Source organism: Osmerus eperlanus, chromosome 14, assembly GCF_963692335.1.
Source record: "Osmerus eperlanus chromosome 14, fOsmEpe2.1, whole genome shotgun sequence".
Taxonomy (NCBI): domain Eukaryota; kingdom Metazoa; phylum Chordata; class Actinopteri; order Osmeriformes; family Osmeridae; genus Osmerus; species Osmerus eperlanus.
Window position 1 is genome coordinate 14,383,166 of NC_085031.1, and position 25,333 is coordinate 14,408,498.

At 46.1% G+C, this 25,333-nt stretch overlaps 1 protein-coding gene across 1 annotated transcript; it reads right to left on the reverse strand.

Annotated features, from left to right (window-relative positions):
• Positions 1-1,204: 1,204 nt before the first annotated feature.
• On the reverse strand, positions 1,205-23,433 carry LOC134033424 (uncharacterized). Its single transcript, XM_062477568.1, has 20 exons — positions 23,223-23,433; positions 12,219-13,911; positions 10,532-10,593; positions 10,313-10,342; positions 9,935-10,197; positions 9,534-9,790; positions 9,209-9,424; positions 8,901-8,999; positions 8,587-8,627; positions 8,400-8,470; positions 8,241-8,272; positions 8,026-8,145; positions 7,737-7,868; positions 7,546-7,587; positions 7,226-7,360; positions 5,831-6,814; positions 2,644-4,000; positions 2,098-2,226; positions 1,747-1,868; positions 1,205-1,493 (listed from the first exon to the last, which is right to left on the reverse strand). The coding sequence occupies exons 1-20, from the start codon at positions 23,306-23,308 to the stop codon at positions 1,443-1,445; spliced, it is 5,922 nt and encodes a 1,973-aa protein (XP_062333552.1). The 5' UTR covers positions 23,309-23,433; the 3' UTR covers positions 1,205-1,442.
• Between the last annotated feature and the right edge of the window lie 1,900 nt (positions 23,434-25,333).

Below are 25,333 nucleotides of genomic sequence, written 5' to 3' on the forward strand. Positions count from 1 at the left end.
TCTTACTTCCCTGCCCTCCTCCTCTGCTCTACCCTCCCATGCACACCTTTAATGCAAAAGATTGTGACATCTAGACTGATGTCTGACTCCAACCCACAGGACAATATCCCATTCTATTCCCTCATTCCTGTGTTTGTAAGAATTGACAGCAAGGAGAGAATGTTTTCACATGTTTAATAGACGTGGGATCAGACCTGTACATAGTTAAGATATAAACTGAACTTACATAATACACTACTTACACAACTATTAATAAAACATGTAAACAATGTCAGAAGTTGGGTTGAGATTCAAACTGTCAGGTACTGTAAGCATGAAGTCAAACAGACCATCAGGAAGACAGACAGGCTGTCAGAGGACCTGGCCCTGAACCAGGTCAGTGTCGTAACACCCTGTTTGTACCTCAGAGTTTTGTTTCTGTAATGCCCAGGGGCAGAGACAATTCAGGGGCAGGTTAGAGAGTACATACCTTTTCACAGGACTGAACAGTCAAACTAACACTAAACCAAACAAAATGTCCAACCCCCCCCAAAAGCCCTGTTCCTGAGGAAGACCACAGGGTGGACCACCGCAAGGTAGCACTCCCAACAGATGCAGGTCTGGAACAGTGGCCTGCTGGCAAGAACCAGAGACACAAGCATGATGATGATGTGTTTGAATCAAGTTTGAGTCAACTGGTAGACCACACCCAGTGTCGGTCAGAGTTTCGGCTCCAGCTGAGGGGACAAATGTATTGGGACAACTGACCACCACACCTACAGGAGTTTCTTGTACTTATCATTACAAAACTACAGCCCCCCCCCCCTACCCACTGGGGTCACCATGGTGACCTGGGTATGCCTTGTTTGGAGCCAGCAATGTAGTTGAACGTAGGCAATGGGCCATGCATGAGCTGCACATGGAAATCACAGCATTTCCATGTCCACACCTGGCTGGCTTTCCTCCGTATCTCCCTCCCTCTCAACTACCAAGCATTTACCTAATCACACTTTCCTCCCTTCCCAAGCCACTGTATTTACCTATCCACACATCCCTCCCTCCTCCCACCCCTCCTCTCTCTCTCCTCCCTACCACTCTCTATCAATCCCTCAACCACAAACCAGAACCAAACAGATGAACGTAAGGCAATGCAAAGACACACTTACATATGGCAAGAAAAATCTGCATGACTACCAACAGAGAATCTGACCAAGAAAACACAGACTCTTCCAAATAAACTTTTATTCCATCAGTCATTCAGGACCTCCAAATCATCCGTACACAACTGTCATCTTCTCTCGTTATATTTCAAAAAAATTGATATAATAATTATTATTATTATTTACATCATCTAGTGACAGTATGGACCAATGGAATTGACAAATAAATCAAGGCAAACGAAGGATGGAGGAAGGAAAGAAAGGAGAGGAATGTGTGAGTGGAGTGTTCCTCCTGTAGTTCCTTCAGGAGGGCCCCGCCCTGTTCTCCTTACATCTCCACTGCTGCAGGGATTTCTACAGGCAGAAAATCAAATCATTTTATTTATATCAGCCCTTAACGTGTTAACATAAACACACCAATAAGACCACCAAATGTATAAATACATTTATACACACAACTCAAGATAAGACACTAAAATGAAATGTCGTTAACAAACAATTCTCATGTTCTACATAAATGCATATGCATCCATATCTTCACCCTGGAATGTTGAGGTGATGATTCCATCAGGGGTTCTAAAGGTTCTCTAGTTATTTGGGTACACACCTGGAGGTTTTGGTAGTGTTTAATGCTCCGGCAGTGGGTCTTTTCAGCCTCCTCTGTGCCGGTGTAAAACCGGCTACACACCTTGCAGAAGAACCCAATCTTCGGTTCAAGGAACTCCAGGCCTGCCAGACCAGAACACAGTCAGGTTAGTCCACTGGGCTAAGGACTAAATCCAGCCTGATTCTGATGATGTCAGCACAAGTCATGTACAGAGATTCCGAGAAGATATATGAGGGAGGAAGACGGGAAGGTGGAGAGAAAGGAGAAGGCAGAGAGGGAGGGAGGGGGTAGAGAGGTAGAGGGAGGAAAGAGACATGTAAGATGGAGGAAGGGAGGGGAGGCAGGACTTACCCACGGGACAGCTGGGGTTGAAAGGAGGGAGGGTGTAGTCTTTAGGAAAGAGGGGTTTGGTCTTCTGCTTGGGCTCCGTGCAGTCCTCCTCCTCCTCTCTCTCCTCTTGGGAATTCCCGCTCTTGCAATCTAATGGGCATGGACACTTTTGTCAAGACGAGCTCCACCCGTACGTATCTGGGTAATACGTACGGGTGGAGCGATGGACCCCATTGTGGGTATGTATCCCAACCACTTCAAACAACCTAAAGCAAATAACCATCTCTCCATCACATATAACCAGAGTGGCAAACCAGCACAGCCAGGACCTCAAAGGCCAGGCTGACCCACAGTGGATGACACACCTATAACTACTTTTTTCTAGCAGGTTCTCATCTATTCTATCCCAGGGCAAAAAGGGGCCTAAAGAGGAAAACCAAGTTATTCTGCTGTACTTTCTAAATGCATTATTTGTATTTCACTTTGGATAAAAACATCTGCTAAATAAATAAAATGCCAATGTTTGTGTTGGACTGCATATGTATGTCCATGGCTTCCAATTCTCACCTCTCCCTGCAGACATTTTGTCCTGCTCTTCCTCCTTCTCTTCTGGCTCTTTCTTCGGGGTTTCCTCCGGTTCCCCCGCTAATCGCTGCTCCTCCTCTACCGTCGGCCGGTGGTCAGAGAGAGGTAACTTTTGCTTTGCCATTACGGCGAGTGTGGACGGGGTCCTGGGCATGGACCTGGCTCGGCACTCCTCTAGTAATGCCTTCAGGATCTCCGGGGTTACATTGGGCAGTTCCGGGGGCCCCTTCGGTTGTTCGGAGGTCAACTTGGGATTGTGGAGGGGCACCTGGCTGGCAGGCTGGTCTTTTTGACCAGGATCGGCAGTAGCTGCAGGCTGGTTCACTGGTGGTGTGTGCTCTGCTTTTACAGTTTTCATAGTAGTAGAGGGCTCATTAGATCCAGGTTTAGATGCAGGATCAAGGTCAGATACGACCCCTTCAATCTTCTCGGTCTTGACCTTCTTCATCACCTCACAGCCAGGTAGGTCCCTCTGTGTTTCAGGAGATTCTTCGTTCACCTCAGCAGGCTTGAACACAGCCTTACCCCCCCTCTCCTCCTTCCCTAAATGGATGGACATGGGCTCCAGGACAGGTGTGGGCGTGGCCTTCACGACAGGCATGGGCATGGTCTCTGGGATATTTGTGGGAGTGGTCTCTGGGACATATGTGGGCATGGCCTTCATAACAGGTGTGGGAGTGGCGTCCGGGACAGTTATGGGCGTGGCCTCCAGGGCAGGTGTGGCCGTGGCCTCCACGACAAGTGTGGGCGTAGCCTGCACGGCAGGTGTGTGCGTGGCCTGCACGGCAGGTGTGGGCGTGGCCTCCACGACAGGTGTGGGCGTGGCCTGCACGGCAGGTGTGGGCGTTGCCTCCACGACAGGTGTGGGCGTGGCCTCCACGACAGGTGTGGGCGTGGCCTCCACGACAGGTGTGGGCGTGGCCTCCACGACAGGTGTGGTCGTGGTATCTGGGCCATTTGCAGTCAGGGAAGTAGTGTCTAAAACAGGTACAGGTGGGGGTGGGGCCTCTGTTGCAGATTGGGGTGTGGTCTCCAGGGCAGGTGTGGTCTCTGATGGAGTAGCTGCTGATACAGTTGTGGTCACAAGGCTGGGTGTGGCTGTGGCCTCAGGGGCAGGTGCAGACTGTGGCGGAGCTGTGGTGTTGCTGCCTGCTACAGCTGTGTCAGCAGGTGTGGTCTCTACACCTGGTGTGGGCATGTCAGGAACTGTGGTCTGTGTGTGGTCGGCCCCCACCTCCATCTCCTCCTCTATAGCATCACCCACCTCGTCCACCGTCACAAAGTCCTCCATATTGAAAGCCATGAACGCGTCCTCTTCATCCCTTGTTTCTTCATTCTCCTGGGCAAAAGAAAAAAGCAAGAGATACAGTTAGGTCCATAAATATTTGGACATTGACACAATTTTCATAATTTTGGCTCTGTATACCACCACAATGGATTTGAAATGAAACAATCAAGATGTGCTTTAAGTGCAGACTTTCAGCTTTAATTTCAGGGTATTTACATCCAAATCAGGTGAACGGTGTAGGAATTACAATAAATTTTATATGTGGCACCCCCCTTTTTAAGGGACCAAAAGTAATTGGACAATTGGCTGCTCAGCTGTTCCATGGCCAGGTGTATGTTATTCCCTCATGGGAGTTCGTTATTTCATTGACAAGAGCAGATAAAAGGTCTAGAGTTCATTTCAAGTATGGTATTTGTGTTTGGAATCTGTTGCTGTCAACTCTCAATATGAAGTCCAAAGAGCTGTCACCATCAGTGAAGCAAGCCATCGTTAGGCTGAAAAATCAAAACAAACCTATCAGAGAGATAGCAAAAACATTAGGTGTGGCCAAATCAACTGTTTGGTACATTCTTAAAAAGAAAGAACGCACTGGTGAGCTCAGCAACACCAAAAGACCCGGAAGACCACGGAAAACAACTGTGGTGGATGACAGAAGAATTCTTTCCCTGGTGAAGAAAAACCCCTTCACAACAGTTGGCCAGATCAAGAACACTCTCCAGGAGGTAGGCGTATCTGTGTCAAAGTCAAAAATTAAGAGAAGACTTCACCAGAGTAAATACAGAGGGTTCACCACAAGATGTAAACCATTGGTGAGTCTCAAAAACAGGAAGACCAGATTAGAGTTTGCCAAAAAACATCTAAAAGACCCTGTACAGTTCTGGAACAACATCCTATGGACAGATGAGACCAAGATCAACTTGTACCAGAATGATGGGAAGAGAAGAGTATGGAGAAGGGAAGGAACTGCTCATGATCCAAAGCATACCACCTCATCAGTGAAGCATGGTGGAGGTAGTGTTATGGCGTGGGCATGTATGGCTGCCAATTGAACTGGTTCCCTTGTATTTATCGATGATGTGACTGCTGACAAAAGCAGTAGGATGAATTCTGAAGTGTTTCTGGCAATATTATCTGCTCAGATTCAGCCAAATGCTTCAGAACTCATAGGACGGCGCTTCACAGTGCAGATGGACAATGACCCGAAGCATACTGCGAAAGCAACCAAATAGTTTTTTAAGGCAAAGAAGTGGAATGTTCTGCAATGGCCAAGTCAATCACCTGACCTAAATCCAATTGAGCATGCATTTCACTTGCTAAAGACAAAACTGAAGGGAAAATGCCCCAAGAACAAGCAGGAACTGAAGACAGTTGCAGTAGAGGCCTGGCAGAGCATCACCAGGGACGAAACCCAGCGTCTGGTGATGTCTATGGGTTCCAGACTTCAGGCTGTCATTGACTGCAAAGGATTTGCAACCAAGTATTAAAAGTGACAATTAGATTTATGATTATGTTAGTTTGTCCAATTATTTTTGGTCCCTTAAAAAGGGGGGGGGGCCACATATAAAATGTGTTGTAATTCCTACACCGTTCACCTGATTTGGATGTAAATACCCTGAAATTAAAGCTGAAAGTCTGCACTTAAAGCACATCTTGATTGTTTCATTTCAAATCCATTGTGGTGGTATACAGAGCCAAAATGATGAAAATTGTGTCAATGTCCAAATATTTATGGAACTTACTGTAGGTGCATGAGAAGAGATAAAACTATTAGGGAGAATTTTTTTTGTTAGAATCTAGTACCTAAACAGTTATAGAACTACTGAATCTCACATAGCTTCAGAAACTGAACAATGAATAACTAGATGATGAAAACGTTCTCACCTTTTGGTCCCTGTGAGCCACTGTGGTCAACGTGTCTCTCTTGGTGGAGGATTTGGTGCTCCTCCTACTGACCTCTGACCTCCCAGATGACCTTGACCCAGAGGACCCATCTCTGTGGGACCGCCTTCTTTCCTCCTCTCTCCTCCTTTTCTCCTCTCGTTCTCTCTTCTCCTCCAGCCTCCTCGTCTTGTCCTCCTCCTCCAGCTGACTCCTCTCTCTCTCCTTCTTAAGTCCCTCTTCATGGGCCCCCTTCTTCTCTGGCCCCTCCTCCTTATCCTTCCCATCTCCGGTTTCCTCCGGGATGTTGTTCCCCTCCTGGCTCAAGGGAGGCGCTGGTGGTCTGATGGCTCTACTGGAGGACCTGGCTCGGCACTCCTCTAGTAATGCCTTCAGGATCTCCGGGGTTACTTTGGGCAGTTCCAGGGTCACTTTCGGTTGTTCGGAGGTCAACTTGGGATTGTTGAGGGGCACCTGGCTGGCAGGCTGGTCTTTTTGACCAGGATCGGCAGTAGCTGCAGGCTGGGTCACTAGTGGTGTGTGCTCTGCTTTTACAGTTTCCATAGCAGTAGAGGGCTCATTAGATCTGGGTTTAGATGCAGGATCAAGGTCAGATATGACCTCTTCAATCTTCTCAGTATTGACCATCTCCATCACCTCACATCCAGGTAGGTCCCTCTGTGTTTCAGGAGATTCTTCCATCCCTCCAGCAGGCTTGGACACAGCCGTACCCTCCCTCTCCTCCTTCACCACCTCCTTCCCTTCTCCGTTCAACAGTGAGACCTCCTGTCCTCCAGGGAGCGCTGCATCAGGGGCAGGGCTCTGCAGCAGTGCCGGGACCGGCACCACAGAGGCGCTGGCGTTGTTCTTCCTGGGATCAGCCCTGCGGGAGAAGGTGAGCGGGTTGTTCTGGATGATGCAGGGATACTTCTGGAAACGCTTGCAGACCGCCAGGGCCACAGCTGACGTGGTCATCTCAAAGATGATCTGGAGGATTTTGGGGAGGAAAGACAGGTGGACTCAAAATGTTTAGGGAAGACAAATATACACACTAAAACACATCCCAAAGCATTTAAACTGTACATTTATTTACTTGACCATTTTATCCTAAGGGACAAATATTGAAATTTCTAATAATATATATAAAAGTTATATTAAATACAGCAGATCAATGATTAGAAGTGCACATTTCTGCTCAGTATTTCAGTGTTTAGTGCCAAGGAATGGCTTGTACTTTACAAGACAATGCAAAAGTAAAACAATATCCTGCTGATAGGATAGTGCAACAATAACATCCATCATCATATCTCAAGTACAACAGTTTGTTACAAGACAGTACAACTACAGGATCTGGAAAAACAACATGGAAAAATAGGGTAAAGGACACGCTTCCCTCACCATGTTATGGTTGAGTACCAGAGCCTCCTTGAAGGCACCAAAGCGCTTCACCACCTTCTGGACCTCTGCCGGGCCGGTAAGTGTGTCCGGAACGTTTCGAACCACGAGCAGAGTGTTCCAGATCACTGGTGCCTTCTAAAACATGAGTGTTACAACAGAAGAAACAAAAACTATTACAAAAACATTTCATTCCAATATTACTAGGCTTTTTACATACCCTAACAGTCAACATGAAACAAATGCTGGTATTAAAGGGATGATTATACCTAATTAAACTTTTTAAAGAAAGATAAGAATCTCAAAATATATGGAAAATTTACAATGGCATCAGCTGGTCCAGTTAAGATGTTGTAGAGTGCCACCTACAGAGCCGGAGGAACAAATCAGAATACAACTTAAAAAAATACACACAAACACACACACATATGTGTGTGTATAAGTTCTGAGTGTAAATAATACAATATTTAGGTGTGAGGAGGAAAAGGAGTGATGAGTGGAAGAGGTGACGCACCGGAGTGCTGAGGTCTACAGAGTTCCTCATACAGCTCATCTTCAGCTCAGCCTCGTTAACCTTGACAGGGACAAAGGTGTGGACCTTCACCATCTCCTCTGCTGTTTCTTCATCAGGTAGAATGACCAAGGCCTGGGACACACAGACAATTTCAATCTATGACCTCTAAAACAAATTCATCCAAAATAAAATTAAAAAGTTGGAAGAATTATATTGGAGTCATCCACAGTCCCAAGTAGCACGCACACACAGACTTACACAGACACACACACAGTGTGTAACTGTTTACCTTCCCTAGCTCCGTAGCCATGACGATTTCAGAGGGTGTTCCAAAGGGCTGGGCCAGTTTGATGATGTCACTCTCTGAATAGCCGCTTTCAGGAAGTCCAAGGATAAGAACCACGCCCATCTACGGGGTGGTGCAAGGAACAGAAACCGTATTAGTACTTTCCCTTTGGAGCATATTTGGCAGCATGCCCTTGCGTGTGCACAATAAAAACATACCTTATCTGGAATCTTCTGGACAGCTTTTGTTTCTGTAGAAGGAGACACCAACCCATATACCCAGAGCACAAATGTTACAATAATATTTCATGTTCTGATGTATTTTTCAGTTTGGCAGAGTTAGTGAGTGAATTAGTGAGTGAATTAGTAATTCCTTGCCTGGCTTTTTGTCAGAAGGGGATGTTGACTTAGCAGAAACTACCGTGGTCTTGGGAAAACTCACCACTTGCCTGTGAAAACACAAACACACAACTCAACCTTGTAAATCATCAACAGGTGGACCATTTGAGTTTCTTTCTGGACGCTGAACTGGTATGGGACAGTCAAGGGGTCAAAGGTCACATACCCTTTAATAATGACGGGTATTGTTTGCTCCTGATCCGATTTCTGCATGGAAATGAAAAATGGAACGTGATCAGATCTTTTACACTTACTTAAAAAAAAAAAAATAACATTAGATTTCTGTAAAGTCAACGTAACAAACAAAACGTCTGTGAATCGATACTTGGTTAAACATTGAAATTATTCGTCAAACTTTCCAGATCTTTTAACCACATCTTGGTCACCCTTTCTAACACCGTACACATGATTCATCTCAACACTTTTGCACACTTCACATCAAAGATATACACTTAGTCCAACGTCTGAGGGGTTCCTAACCTTGGAGGCGGAGGCTGAGACAGTCCGGTCTCGTATAGATAGGCTGAAACACTGGCCCAAGCTGCGGGCATCCTCGGCTCTGGCCATACACACCACCGCCTGCGGGGGAAGAAAGAGCACCTGTGTCGGCAACGCTGGTTCATGGAGATACCCCAAAACTGACCACCATGTCAAGGCAGGAGTTTAGACTAAGACAGGCCTTACATCCTCATTTGCATCAAACAAATCTTTTCAGACACACCTATAAAGTTTAGTGCCGTGTGTTCAGGACACCGATAACCGCATTGTGATATGTTTAAAGTCGTAACCTTGGCCGAGGCTTCCTGTGCCTCCCCCTGTGCAGGGCAGGGATGGAGGGTGATACTGCGGATCTTGCCGAAGGACTCCACCACCTTGCCCACTTCCTGCTTCGAGGCGTCTGCAGGGAGGCCTGAGAGGTAGACCAACCGGGAAGGCAACACACCGGCTGCCGCCGTCGCCGCGTGTTTCTTCTTCTTCTTCTTTGCTGGAGGAGGATGGACCACCTGCGGGGCAGAAGAAGAAGAACCAAAGTCTCATCGACTCCTACGGTGCCTGACTTGGACGAAAGTAGCACTGCGTGACATTACAAAAAAGGTCCTTCCCTGAACATACCATATCTTTGGGGGACGCTATGGCCATTTTCCATGGTTTTATTTTCTTGAAGATGGCCTTGGTACCGGGCTTGACTGGCGTCTTGCCTGATGATGATGTTGACTTCCCAGCAACTTTAGGCTGAGCCCCTGGACCTGCCTTTGTAGTGGAGGCAGAGGCGACAGAGGAAGGAGAGCGGTCGTTGCCAGGCATGCGCTTAGCTGGGTTGCCGCGGGAACGCTTCAAACGACCTTGAGACGAGCTGCCCGTAGATATTCCTGAGAGGGTATGGGAAAGATGTAGGAGATAAAGAGGATAGTGAGATATTGAAAAGAGAGTATAAGGCTCAACTGACCACATAGGTCAGGGGTCTTGAACCTGTTGGGTCAACTGTGAAGAGTATCTTTGGTGTCCTATCTCACCTGACGATTCGCTGGTCCTCTTCTCTGGCCGGTGGCAGCTGGAGGAGGAGAAGCCTCTGCGTGAGTGGGCGTGATAGGAGAGGGGAGAGTACGAGCGTCTGTGGTGATGTCGCTCGGAGAGGGGAGGGGGGAACCTCCGTCCTCGCCCAGAAGGGGGGCTGGGGGAGGGAGACCAGGAGAGGGAGCGGGAGATTGAGCGGGACGGGGAGCGGCCCTTGGGACGCCATCGGTGACTGCCATCTTTGGCTGGGGAGGAATTGGTCCTAGATTGGACAAGAGTCCGGATAGGGAGAGGGCAAAGGATGTCAGCCAATGAAACACCGAAACAGTGAATACGAAGATATCTCAACAGTCAACACACACAGAAAAGGTACTCACCTGGGTACATCAGAACTCCACTCTGGGTACCTAGTAGAAATGACAGGCCTCAATCAAATCAATCTCTTAATTATTATCCAGCCCCTCCAACTCCATTCTATCACACCACTCTACACCTAAAATCCCATTGCAGAAAATCCCACTGCAGCCGTAACATGAACATGGGCTGATTGCACAGTTTGAGGTATCTAGCTAGCTGCAATAGCTACATGAACTCACTGGTTGCGGAGGTCCCTGCAGCTGGCGGTGTGGTTGACTGTGTTTATGTGGTTAAGCCAGTCCTGAGGGAGGGAAAGCAGAAAAAGCAAGGAGAAAGCGAGAGAGAAATGAAGGGCAAGAACAGAGAGATGAGAAGAGGACAGGAAGAAGAAATGGTTAGGGACTTTGTCTGATACTAGTAACAGTATTCTGAAAAATATAGCGACCATGAATACACAGTTACCTGTTTGGCACAATGAAAGTCAAACAGAATCTCAAACACAATCAATGTTGAAAAAAACAAAACAAAACCATATGTTATAATTTTCAAATATTTAAATAAAACCTAAGCAATATCTATGCACACAAATTCTCACAAGAATGGTGTGAAGAGTTTTAGAACATTAAACACTAACAGAAGATAAACTAATTTTTCAGTTCCCTCTTTCCCATCTTCTTTCTTACCAACTAGATGACTCCGTGTGTGGTTTGCATCAATTCCATTTTCCAAACTGCTCATATATTTTATCATTTACATCAGTGGTCTTCAATCCTGGTCCGTAGGGCCCACTGCCCTGTGTTTTAGACGTTTCCTTGCTTCAACACACTTATTATCAAGCTCTGCCGAAGCCTGATAACAACCAGTCATTTGAATCTGGAGTGCTGAAGCAGGGAAACATCTAAAGCACACAGGGCAGTGGGCCCTGAGGACCAGGGTTGAACACCACTAATTTAAATGATCATTTGATTGACGGCTTCTCAGTAGTTTACATGACAATAGTTTTTCACAAACACGTTGCAACTGGGGATCTCACTGAAAACAGCACCTTTAAGAAGCCTACAGCATTGTTGTACACAAACTACAGTTCAAAAGAGCATGCATTCCAACAGCCACCAATTCTGCACAGACTTGCTGGAAACCCCAGGTAAACCAGTTAATAATTGAGTTGAAACATCTTAAGAATGATTCAAGAGGTAGAATCAGTGAAAGGTCTGTACAGAAAATGTGGTTCCAGTTGTGGTACTTCAGCACAATCCTTTTGAAATGGAGTTGATGTCTGCATGTGTAGGTAGAATATTCACGTGATCTACAAAAGTTGAGACATCACCAAGAGCTGACTGAGTAAATCATCATTTGGAGACTTGAAGACAAATTCCCTAAAGTGTAATACAGAACTGTGAAACACCACTGGCAATCTAACCACAATTATTTCCATCAATATACAGCCATTAATAAATAAAGGACAAAAATGTCTGCTATTCCTTGACTTGGCTTATTATCTTCCTGGCATTGACAGACATTCATACACGACTAAAACAGTTGGAGTTAACAAAGACTCAGGGCAGTTGTGTGACAGGTGACAGCCTTTCACTCAATGATCAATATGCCAAGGTGGGGTCAATTCCATGAAAATGTTTTTAAACTGAACTTGTGAACTTAGGTTAAGAGGTTAGAGCTTGGTCAGACAAGCGAATGGAGAGAACATGGAGAACCCTCTAAACTAATTGTCCCTTTTATCCCTGACTGTCAGATGTAATTAATAAGGCATACTGTAATGTACAGTATAGCAAAGTACTGTTTTGTATTGCCATGTGCCATTTTAGTTAGGGTTAAGGTTGTACTGCACAGTCCTGCCCTGGGTCTATGTCAGAGTTCCCAGAGCTTGGTGTTTGCAGCACACTGGCAAAGCTGGGTCTGGTCACTCACCTTAGCTTGCTCACACTGCTTATGACACAGCGAGCAGGTGTGGGGGTACACCTTGGGGGGCTCCGCCCTGAAATCACTAATCATGGTTGGAGTGGGCAGCCGCGTGGGGGCACCAGACCTTCCGCCGCACTGGCGTTTTGAGACCATCGAGAGCCTACCAGAACCTTTCGACGATGCTGCTGTCGAAGACTCGCTCCTGGACTCTGACAGGGGTCTCAACTTGGCACCCTCGCTGTGAGGGTGGAGATGATGGTTAAAGTCTTCCGGGCGTGATTTAACTGGCGCAGATGCCGGCAATGACTGATCACGTACAGGAGTCCATTCGGGCTGGAAGCCATCGATCTTTGGCTGCCCTCGTCTCCGGTAGTCCTCGTTGCTGTACTTTTTAGCATCCGAAGAAGATGGGGTGGAGTTTCGAGAGTGATGTCTCCTGGAGGGGGACTCTGATTTACGTTTGGATGAATGAGAGGGGGAGGAGCCTGAGATCTTAGGCCCACACAATCCGAGCACATCTTTGGAGAGGGGTTCCCGTTTGAAGCCCTCCTCCAGTGCTCGGCTGGCATGCCCATAGTCAATGACCTTCCCCGCTGTCTGGGTCACGGTAAGCATGCTGGGAAGGTCCGGTGAGCCCCCACGACTAGAGTAGCGATGGGGGGATGAACGACCACGAGAGAGGGGTGGGGGCATCTTGGAGTGGAACTGGAGGGCCTTAGACTGGGCATTCCTGCCTCCCCGACCGCTGGCTTTGTTACGCTGGATGTCACGGAGGATAAAGGGCAGGGTGTCAGGGGTTAGTTGGTCATCAGGGTAGTGACTCAGCAGCTCCAGGTCTTCATTGGACAGACCAAAACTGGCCAGGATGGTGCCTGCACTCTCTGGGGTGTGAAGGGCCTGGAAGTCCCCTCCACGAAGCTGGGAAGGGGAGTCCAAGGCTGAGGAAGAGCTCCATGCCTGCACAGTGCCCCCTGGAGGATTGGAGTGGGACTGCCCCTGCTGCTGCTGGGGTGGACAAAATAGTTTTCTGGGTGGCTGGTACTGGGTCCAGTCCATCCCTCGTTGGTGGCCTGGCTGGTTATCTGAGGTTAAGGGGACGGGAGAGGAAGAAAAGTCTAGCCTCTGGCCCTTGCCAGGACCCTGGTTGTTCCGCATCGGGGGGTTTAAGTGGGACAGGTGCCCCAGTCGTGAGTCCTCATCCCTGGGGCCCCGGATAGCCAGGGCTGACTCCAGCTCATCTGGAAGCTGAGTCGGAGGGGGGAACTGGCCCACCTGGTATCCCATCACCTGGGAACGCCCTCCATGGCCTCTTTCAGGTCCGCCCCGGGAAAAGGGCGCCCCTGGTGGCTGTGGACGGTACATGACAGTCTGCAAAGGATGCTGATTATGGTGATGAGGATTACGATAAGGGGTGCCAGTTGCTGCGGTAACTGTGCTTGTGGTGGCTGTTTGGTGTAGTAGATTGAGGAGGGTGAGGGGCGAAGGCGTCAGATGGGTTTGGTTACGGGCCACCGCAGTTGCCGTGGCAATGGCGTTGATCTGATGCAAGGCGAGCTGGGCCTCAATCTGGGCCAACTGGAGAGCAGCACCTGCCGGTCCCAACAGGAAAGGTGGTGGCCGGCTGCCGAAGCCAAAAGCGGTACCGCCCCAGCGTGGCAAAGGCAGGATCTGCAATTGACTGTCTGTCAGCTGAGTGGAGCTGAGAGGTGGAGAGCAAAAATAAGGATTATAGATGAAAGACTGATGATTAGAAATGCCGACTCCTTTTCTCTCACAAAACTGTTTCCCCACTGTTTTGTATTTTTTTGTATTTATTTATTTATTTGATAGTAAGAGGGGTCATGTCTGCCTCTGTCTCCTGGAAGGGGTCTTGTATGCTTCTCTTGCAGGATGGAAAAGCAGAGCAGTGTTACGTGTCAGGTCACTGTCAGGATACAGTACAACACATCTAGTTGAGTTGAGGAGTTAGGCCTAATCAATAATGCTTTATCTTACCCTCCAAACACCGATACAGATCAATACTGAGAACCTGTGAGTAACTAATAATAATGATGTAGCCTGTTAGCTTTGTGTCATGTCCAACAACACTGTATTGGCAGTTAACTAAAGAAAAAAATTCAAGGTGTTTGAAGGGTCTAAGACAAAGCATAACTGAGTAGCAGTTTCCACATATTTGAAACTGAGGTTTAGGGTGATTATTAAGTTATTTATAGCAGTTTCAATTTAGTAGAGTATTACTAATTCAGTAATATGTGAATTCCAGGGACAGTTTTTCAGAACATCCAGAGAAAACGAAGCAGTTCAATTCGGAAAAGATTTTCAACCAAATGTCATTAACCTAAATAAACCCGAGTAATCTGAATGGTGTGAAAAAACTGCACACAACAACCACTGTCAAATGTAGACTGAGCCTAAAAATCACTGGTGTAGGATAGGCATCTAATCATTTGACGTCTTCAGAGACCCCAGAAGAGAATAGCCAATACATCAAGAACGAAATAACGTATAATAATCTTATTATACGTTAATCTTATCTTATCTCATTTGTTAAGACGTTAGCTATAACCGTCTATACAACCACGTTTGCATTAAATCTCTTCCAACAACTGAAGCAGTACTACATTACTAACTTTCTTGAAGGTAAATGGGTCCCCAGTCTTGCTAGCTATAATAACAGCTCGAAGAGGTTGCTAAAACCATACACGCTTAAACTCGGACCCGTTTTCTTCCATTGTATCCCATCCGTCAGATTGTCCTACCAGGGCTTACTGTGCATGCCACCAAGGTTAAGGTTAGCCCTATAGTTGTGTGCTACTACGGTAGGAAAATCTGACACGGTACAGTATTGTAGGACAAATCGGCAGAAAACGGCCCGGCCCCATCTGAAGCACGTCACCAGCTCAGCTGATCTGGCTAGCATGGTATGTTACGCATACCTACTAGCTTAGTAGTACAGTAGCAATCATGTATTTTGATATCACGAGATAGGTTGTACCTAAAATACTACTTCGTTATATGTTAAGATAATGATTACGTTTATCTTCATAAATGAATTAACATGCAATAAACATGTCATCTCCCAATGGGGGCTAGCTAGCTTTAGCCAGCCAACTCTTCATTTTTAGCAAGTCAGACAGACTAGCTAGCCACCTACCTAGCTAGACTAGTAACCATCAATGCTTTATAGTCATAACAACAAGGTACTGTAGCTAGGCTAGCATGCTACTGTATCTAGTAGCAAACAAGCAAGCTTGCCATTTCATTGTTCATCAATATCAGATCATTGCTTTCGATATTTCCTATCGATATCCTTACTGTGTCTACCGTGTGTACTACCTTTATACACTACCTTGCATAAAACAGGATGTTCCAATTGTTTTCACACACCTAGAAATCTTCTCTTTCGCTTTGCTATATGAGGTGGGTCACCAGGTACAGCGCTACCCAGAAAGACCGAGTAATCTTCTTCTTGTTTTACGGTGGTTGACTTCGATCTTATTGGTACATTACCGCCACCGTCGGCTCCGGAGTATGGAGGACCAAACCTGCCATATTTACAAATGAATGAATGAATAAATAAATGTCCACATCCATGCATTTTGACAGAAATAAACGAATATATGTATTAATTAATGCACAATTGTCAATCAATAGTTACATATATTTTACATTTATGTATGTATTTATTTTTGTATTCATTTATTTATTCATTTATTGATTGATTTATTGATTGATTTATTAATTGATTTATTCATTCATTTATTTATTTATTTATTTATCTATTCATTTATTTATTCATTTATTCATTCATTCATTCATTGTTCCCAATATGATAATGAGAGGAGGCCAGTAGGCGTGGAAACTGATGTTCAGACATTGCAATCAATCCAGAGCCATAGATTCAATCTAGCTAACGCCTGGGACACACTGGCTGCGAAGCGGATATCGTTCTTATGGACAACATAGCCTACATGGCCAGGCTGGCCGACCTTGTTGAAAACAAAGATTTAATTCACCATATTATATTTGGATAAACAAACATGTTATAAAGAATTGACTACGTTAGTTGTGAGCTATCACTTAACACCCAACTTCACTACGCTAAACATTTAAAAATAAAAAATCCTGATTGTTGATTGTCAAACCAACATTTTTGTCCTGTGTGTAAGAGCGAGATAGACGATCTGTCATAGCCCCCAATCAAGCAGAATAGAAATTTGTGAAGATTGACGACACAAAGTTAATCATCGAAGATGAAATGTAGCTTAGAGGAGCATGGAGCATGGAGTTGTATGCCCCACAGCACGTATTTTACAAAGACTACGGCAACAAAAGCCAAACATTGCCACGTTATGTTGGGAATGGGATGCTGTTGCGACGGTTGTTGGAGCAACAAGTTGCCTAATTAGCCTGTAGCCTATGCCATGTTTATGTACAATGTCAGCTTTACATGTATAAAAGGAAAGCTCAGAGAAGGTGAAAGGCTTGGTGACCGGCGTGGAGAAATGCGCGTCTAGTGTGAACAGCATCGCGTCATTCGTAGCAGATTGTGACGCTTCAGGGCGCTTCGCAGCCAGTGTGTCCAAGGCGTTAGCTAGATTGAATCTATGGCTCTGGATTGATTGCAATGTCTGAACGTCAGTTTCCACGCCTACTGGCCTCCTCTCATTATCATATTGGGAACAATGAATGAATGAATGAATGAATGAATGAATGAACGAATAAATGAATAAATGAAGGAATAAATGAAGGAATAAATGAAGGAATAAATGAAGGAATAAATGAAGGAATAAATGAATGAATGAATAAATAAATAAATACATAAATAAATGAATAAATCAATCAATAAATCAATCAATAAATCAATCAATAAATCAATCAATAAATCAATCAATAAATGAATACAAAAATAAATACATACATAAATGTAAAATATATGTAACTATTGATTGACAATTGTGCATTAATTAATACATATATTTGTTTATTTCTGTCTAAATGCATGGATGTGGACATTTATTCATTCATTCATTTGTAAATATGGCAGGTTTGGTCCTCCATACTGGAGTGTGGGTCAGACACATAATGGCCGGGTTTCCCAGATTCGTTAAGAAGCTCTTAACGCTAAGAGCTTCTTAGGAGGGTTCTAAGAGCGTTCTAGAGCGTTCTTAGAACGCTCTTAAGAAACTCTTAGCGTTAAGAGCTTCTTAACGAATCTGGGAAACCCGGCCAATAAGCGTTTTACTCTCCATGTAGGCAGCTGCATATATAAAAAAACACCTAACCCTAAAAAAATAGGGTAAACAAAAGGTTTCTCAGCTGTTTTTTGTAGTATTAGGTGTCCTAACATACAAAAAGTTTACCAAAGTTTGACCACTAGAAAGGTGTAATTTTCAAGATGGTGTCCAAGATGGGCAGGAAGCCCTTACAATATCCTAATGTCTTCATTATTTGACCTAGGCAAGTAATCTTGGTTTCTAACCCCATGTTTTCTGGGTCTATGAATCCATTGGACTTGTGTAAATTGGCCCATCTCTCTCTGAGAAACATTGTAACTGGTGTTGTAGAGGTGAATTTGCATGAGTTTGAGACTGTTGGCAATGAGATCATTGAAAAGATGATTGGAAAACCGGAATATCCTTCAAACGGAAATGTGTTGCAGCATAACCTTTGGTGTCCAGCCCCAGGAACTGCTAATGATAAATTTCAATTGATATATTTGCCCCTGCCCCAAACCACATAATCTCACTCTGAACTTTTGGCAGCCCTGCTCCTACTACCTGCATATCAACCATACAAAATAATATTAGTATTCATTAATACACAGCCGTCAGACTTCAGCTAAACCAATCAAGACGGTCAAATCCATTGATCTTTTTCTACAAGATGCCTAAAATCTGATCTGAAAATCTTTTTTTTTTACATGTTGTTTTAAGATCCTGTCGTAGCAGATTATCAGATTAGATTTGGATTTTTGATATTTGTCTGCCGTTAAGCGCTGACCTAATTGGTTTAGTCCTGACATTTAATCCCACACTGGCAGTAGGCTACAGTACACCTGCCGTCAGTCTGACCTTCCTAACTGGACGTAGATGCATGAGGAGGATCTGCACCCATGAACACGAGGTTGTGATGATGACCTACATGCAGGAGCGTGATAATGATGATCTGCACACATACTCTGACCTTCGACTACAACTTAGTCATGAGCTCTCTTATGATGTGGAATTCACTTTCATACCTCTGCCCACCCACCCTTTTCTCCCTCCCTCCCTCCCTCCCTCCCATTCTGTCTCCCTTTTCTCCTATTAATCCGTCATACCATCTTGTCTCTCCCCATCTTCGTGCCTCTCCCTCTGTCTCACCCCGCCTGCCTCTTACCCCCTACTACACGCTTGCTGCTCCCCTATCTCTCCCTTATCTCCCCCTTCTACCTCATGACCTCCCTCCCCTCCTTTGGTAATGCTCACCCATAACTCTGTATCAGTTTCACCACATGTCCAGCAGGTCTTCTTTCACCCAACTCACCACCCCATGTCTGGCCCTGCCTCCCTCGTCTCCCTCTCCCTCACCTCACACCTGTTCCTTCGTTCCCTGGCATTGCTCGCTCTTAGAGGCGTGATCGACGAGGTGAAAGATGTCGGTCATAAATTGAACCCCTTCAGCCACCTCCTCTCCTCTCCCCACCCCACTCTTCATCTCCTCCTCACCTGCCACCCTCCACACCCCCAGCCTCCAGGGTGTTATTCTAATAATTATTTATTGGACAGCCATCCGTTAGCGAGCTGTCCGACCGAACAAACAGGCCAAGCCTGATGATGACAGTCATTAGAACAGACCTGGCGCTGGAACCAAACAAGAGCGGTAGGAAGAGGACAATACTGGAAATGCAAAGAGAGGTTTGGCTAATTAGGCTTCTGGTCGGCATGTATACACACTTCACTATAAATACCAGGATATCACAAGATGGACACCAAGACTGTGTGTGCCGGGGGGTATGTGATGACAAGTCGAACGGTGCCGCCTAACCTACTCAGGATCATGGGTCAGTTACCGTTCTGCAGGCATCCACCCCTTGTAAGGCAGCAGAGATGACACACACGTACACTCACATACACACTGGCAACTTCCCTTCAAAGGCAGGTGAGATTGGGTTGATGCAAAGTGTCTATAGAATATCTGAAAACATATTTTCCAATCCAGCATACTTTTAAAATGTCGTCAAAAATGTTGATATTTAATAGGGAGGTTAGACAGTACCTGTGATTTTTTATCTGTTTGCTGTCAAGACTGTAGGAGAGAGCAGCACAACTCACTCACTGTGAATCTAGAACTAAATAAGATTAGCATGTGTCTCTACAGGAATATCCCCGACAGTATGTTCAAGCTATCACTGTTCATCCAGCTCTGCAGATGCGACACACTCTAAATCTTCCCAGCTGCTATCATCAGGTTACCCAACTGTGGATCTGGCCCTAGCCCCAGCATTAGCCTCAGCCCCTCCCCTGCCCTAGTACACACACATCCACATGGACCTAACTGGCATTAGACTACCATGGTGGACACCCTGGTGGTGGGATCTAGACTTGGAGACCCCAGGAGAACCCTCCCATCTTAGTGAGGTGTCTATATAGTATATGCTGGAGAGTAAGTGATACATTGTTCCTATGCTAACCATCATCATCCTGTGATTATTATGGGCTGTGGGGATCCTGTAACAGATGCTCACAGGGGTCTCGTAGCGGTAGCCAGACTGGTTTCTCTAAAGCGTGACGGCATCAAAGACGGAGGCCCGATGACGAGGCCCAGTTTGACAGCTAGTCTGGTGTGAGTGTGCTGTTGAAAGGGCTGGGTTTGATCCAGGATATCATTACTGCCGGGATCACAGAGCAATCTTTATCACTGGGGACCAACCACAGGGTGACAAATACCGTCCGCTTCACCCCCCAAAAAAAGAAGAAGCATGAAGTTGACAGCAAAGTGGCTTTCCTGCGAGTCAACCAATCACAAGGTGGAGCTCACTGATCCTGCAGCTACGCAAGCTGTCCTCGTGGTGCACACATGACCTGTCGAATTTTATGGATGTCTGAACTCTAACAACATTAGAGGGTGTCAGATGGCTGAGCGGCTAGGAAGACTGGCTATTAATCAGAAGGTTGCCGGTTCGATTCCCGGTGTGCAAAATGACGTTGTGTCCTTGGGCCAGGCACTTCACCCTACTTGCCTCGGGGTGAATGTCCCTGTACTTACTGTAAGTTGCTCTGGACAAGAGCGTCTGCTAAATGCCTAAATGTAAAGTTGATTGACTAATTGCCTACTGGTCTCTGACTCATGACACAGTGTGTTTGACAAGGTTTATGAGGTCTTTACTGGAACACTCAACAAGGGTTTCAGAAGAGACACACACATACATTCCCACACACCCAAAAGAGCCTGTGAAATTGTTCTAAGTCCAAATTGTTAATTTTGGTACATACACACACACACACATCAATCCTGACGTCTAGCCTTGTTTTAAAGAGCTGACGTGCGTAGGTCCTAATATGGATGACCTATGTGAGTTTATTCTGGTGCCTGTGGTTCAACGTGTCAGCACAGCGCCTCGCAATTTAATACGGAGTAAATAAGTCACACACACAACGTGTCTTACTGACTTCCTATTAACCTGTGTTGTAGACTGCCAGGTGAGGGTTCAAGTCCTGCCAGGTGTTAAAGAGGAAACCGAAGGGTTATGAGATCAAAGATCATGACAACAACCTTCTAAAATTAAAACATCTCCTTGTTCTTCATCTGACTGAGGAGCGTCATCACATTTTACAATGAACAGACAGCCTCGTTATCTAACAGAAGTATTGAATGTGTGTTCGATGTTTTGAACATACGATATTTCCAATGTGTCCTTTTATAAAACATACTACAATTATATTTACGTTGACAAAGCATTGAGGTAAAAAAAGTAATGATTTAATTTGCTTTTTAGAACAGAAGGACAGGCAGAGACGGGTGCAGTTTTTAAGACCCCACCAGAATGCAACAGGTGAAGACAGAGAACAGTCTGACTCGAGATCCTTTCGCATGACCGGCCCTGGGAATAACGACTGGCGTGGCTGCTCATCGTAAAAGCTGACGTGATTTGTGGTGCCCCGAAGCCAATGAAACCCCTCCCCTTTTCTCCCTGACCAGGAGAGAACCTCTACAGGACTGGGACCCAGGCCTTTGAGGACACACACACACACAAACATTTAAATACACACACATTCACACACACGCACAAACATTTAAATACACACACATTCACACACGCATGTACAGACGCTGCCGGTGCCACAGTTTTACGATGTTGTTTATTAGCTGTAGGAATGACCTTATGAGGGTGGTTGACTGGTTGCATTTAATTTCAATCATGGCACTTCTACCCCCACCCACGTTCAATGCCACTCAAACCAACCAACCAATAATAGAGATGCAATTTTAGCAGTTGGTCTCCAACCATCAGACCCTGGTGTTCCCTACATGTAACCTGTTTGTTTTTTTAATGTACTTATACATGTATTCATATAACCTTTATGTGTCACCATAATTGGGAGAGAGGGAAGGAGAGGGCAAAGGTCATAAATACTGATGATATTCAATGTCAGGTAGTACATTAGTTGTGCCACAGTGCTAGAAGTTTGCTCATCCATCTGCTAGTCTTGCCTACCTGCCTGCCTGCCTGCCTGCCTGCCTGCCTGCCTGCCTGCCTGCCTGCCTGCCTGCCTGCCTGCCTGTCTGTCTGTGTCTTGTGACACACTGGCATCCAGAAGCCTGTCTGCCTGTTTCTTGTGACACACTGGCATCCAGAAGCCTGTCTGTCTGTTTCTTGTGACACACTGGCATCCAGAAGCCTGTCTGCCTGTTTCTTGTGACACACTGGCATCCAGAAGCCTGTCTGTATGTTTCTTGTGACACACTGGCATCCAGAAGCCTGTCTGTCTGTTTCTTGTGACACACTGGCATCCAGAAGCCTGTCTGCCTGTTTCTTGTGACACACTGGCATCCAGAAGCCTGTCTGTCTGTTTCTTGTGACACACTGGCATCCAGAAGCCTGTCTGCCTGTTTCTTGTGACACACTGGCATCCAGAAGCCTGTCTGCCTGTTTCTTGTGACACACTGGCATCCAGAAGCCTGTCTGTATGTTTCTTGTGACACACTGGCATCCAGAAGCCTGTCTGCCTGTTTCTTGTGACACACTGGCATCCAGAAGCCTGTCTGCCTGTTTCTTGTGACACACTGGCATCCATAAGCCTGTCTGTCTGTTTCTTGTGACACACTGGCATCCAGAAGCCTGTCTGCCTGACCTCCAGCAGGCGTGCTGATGCTGTGCCCAGGGAGCTGAGAGGCTTTGTTGATTTAAACTGAGCCTCATCAGTCATCGTCGTTGAAACATGGTGCACTGCTGGACTTACAATAAAACAGTGATGACAAATGTGATCCCAGAGAACCAACACTGGACACATCGTTGTCAGCACCAAATAAAACCATCCAGTCCACACATGCACACTCACTTCCTGATAATCCTAGATCACCTGATCGAATCCCTTTCTTTTACCACCCTGATAGAGCATTATCTACTTAAAAAATTGCGCCTCTGGAATGAAGTGTGCAACTTGAGTTGATCCAGTAGTTAATACATGCTGGTCAACCACTGTACTGTAGGTGACTGTGAATGTGAATACAATTTTATTCATATACTTTATTAAATGCAACAAACTCCAGACATGTTAGGCAGTATTACATTTAGGTGTTAAATAGGGATAAAGTTCTCCACCTAACCATTCACAGGCATCGAAACCTCATACATCTTTGTATGAGGACACACACTGATTGTACACACACAAACACACACTCAATTCAACATGCTTTCCGCAAATCTTTAATTATTACACTAGTATTTACAGTTGCCCCCATAATGCCCCCCATAATGCCCCCCATAATGCCCCATTCTGACCCTTGACCCCAACTCAGACTCACTGATTCTTCTTGGCACCAGTGGTACAGTTGGTGGTTCCCTGTAGAATGTTGGTCTGGACGCCTTTCTTCTTCTGGTTCTTCTGCATCTCAAAGCTGGACCTGATCCAACTCTCCAGGAGCAGGATCTAACAAAGGTTGGAGCTAAACGGCAGTTGTAAATTGAAAATATGCCGAAAAATTTGAAGAAAATATGACAACAACAGGAAAAGTTTCATAACTGAGATGCAGCTGTAGATGTTTTTGGTTGTCCTTCTTTCGAGGAGAGTTCTCCAGGAAATGTTGAAAAGGTTAAGTTTCTGCTCTGAGTATTCCTCAAACCATCCATGTGCTGCCAGAACAGTTCAAGTTAAAGTGCCACGACTGCTGTCTCTGACTCATTCTGGCTCGCTCGCTCTGTCATGCTCTCTCGCTCTCCCTATGGTATTTGCCCCCACTCCCTTCACCCCCCCCCCCCCTTCTCGCATTCACCCTAACCACTCATCCTCAGTGACACACTCATTCCTGCCCCTGCAATACACACACACCTCTCGTCCACCTCTCCATGTCCTCCTATTGTCCTCTCCTACTGTACCTATCTTTCTCTCAGCTTGAGATGTTGAGCTAAGGAAAGTCTGACCCTGTGTACAGGCTTGAGGAAGGAGTACAATGGCTTTTGAGATGGCTGTGGACCCACAGGTCTACAGCCTTTGAGGCAACCTGCAGGTAGTACACACCAATGAGACGCAAGCATGACAGCACTACAAACCAATGAGAGTCTTGCATGGCAGCAATACAAACCAAACCAGTCAGGTGGCTGAGCGGTTAGGGAAGCGGGCTAGTAATCTGAAATTGCCAGTTCGATTCCCGGCCGTGAAAAATGACATTGTGTCCTTGGGCAAGGCACTTCACCCTACTTGCCTCGGGGGAATGTCCCTGTACTTGCTGTAAGTCGCTCTGGATAAGAGCGTCTGCTAAATGACTAAATGTAAATGTAACAATGAGAGGCTTGCGAGGCAGTTCAGACCAATGAGAGGCTAATGTGGAACTGTACTGCCCATATCAATCAATGACAGCAGTGTAGCCCATAAGAAGCCTGGTCCTTGACCAGGACCTCAGATGTTCCAGGGGCAAGCCTGGTGCTGGAGGTATGAGTGGGATCCCAGTCTGAGGGGAACAGCCAGGGGCCCCACAGCAGTAACTCACATTGGCAGGCTAGGTGTCCCCTTTCAACAGACTGCTGATTGAGAGGTAAACGTGAAGTGTGAGGACACCAGGGGTGCCGGAGGAGGCGGCATACAGCTCTGAGCAGGGTGTGTGTATGTGTGGATATACTGTGTGTGTGTGTGTTTGTGTGTCTATACATTACTGTATGAGTGTGCCTGTGTGTTAGATGGTGTTTTTTTAGGAGGTGTGGGACAGTGCAGCTGTCACAGAGCTGGGTCTGTAGAAGTAGGAGGGGGGTGGAGGGGTGGAAGAAGGACAAGAAAGGGGAAGGCTGTGGAGGGGAATCCCAAGTGGCTTGCTGACTATGCAGTCATTACCAAAACACATTAGCACTTCCTTAACCATTACTGGTTCTCTGGTCTGTACCCAACATCCAAGGTCTTTCTAATCACAAACTCATATTGTTGGCCCCTGCAGAGAGGTTGATTATCACACTGAGAAGCACAGTTTTTGCAGTGTGGCCCATGATCCAGTCTCCCTCGTGTTGTCCCTCATGTTTTCCCTCGTGTTTTCTCTCATGTTTTCCAAGTAGTCCTGACGTGTCCCTGCGTGTGTCTTTTTTAGTTATGTAAGCATGTAAGCATCTAGTGAGAAATGTAAGCTATTTGGGTGAGTGCGTTTGGGTCCACCCCCCCCCCCCCTGGGGCGCCAACCACAACACGGACATATGACGGGCCGCGTTTGGCGCCCTCTGCTGGTAGTGCGTTTGAAACGCCATTGAAAAAACTAGTTTTTAAATTGTATGCACTCGGAAATCGCCGCCCCCCTCTTCATGTCCCCTAGGCCGCTGCCTATGTCACCTGTAGGAAGGACCGGCACTGCTTGCGTTTCACACCTGACAAGGACGTCTCTGATGCTGTACCAACAACGCATGCTTGATTTGAATGTTCATTACGAGGCTAACAGAC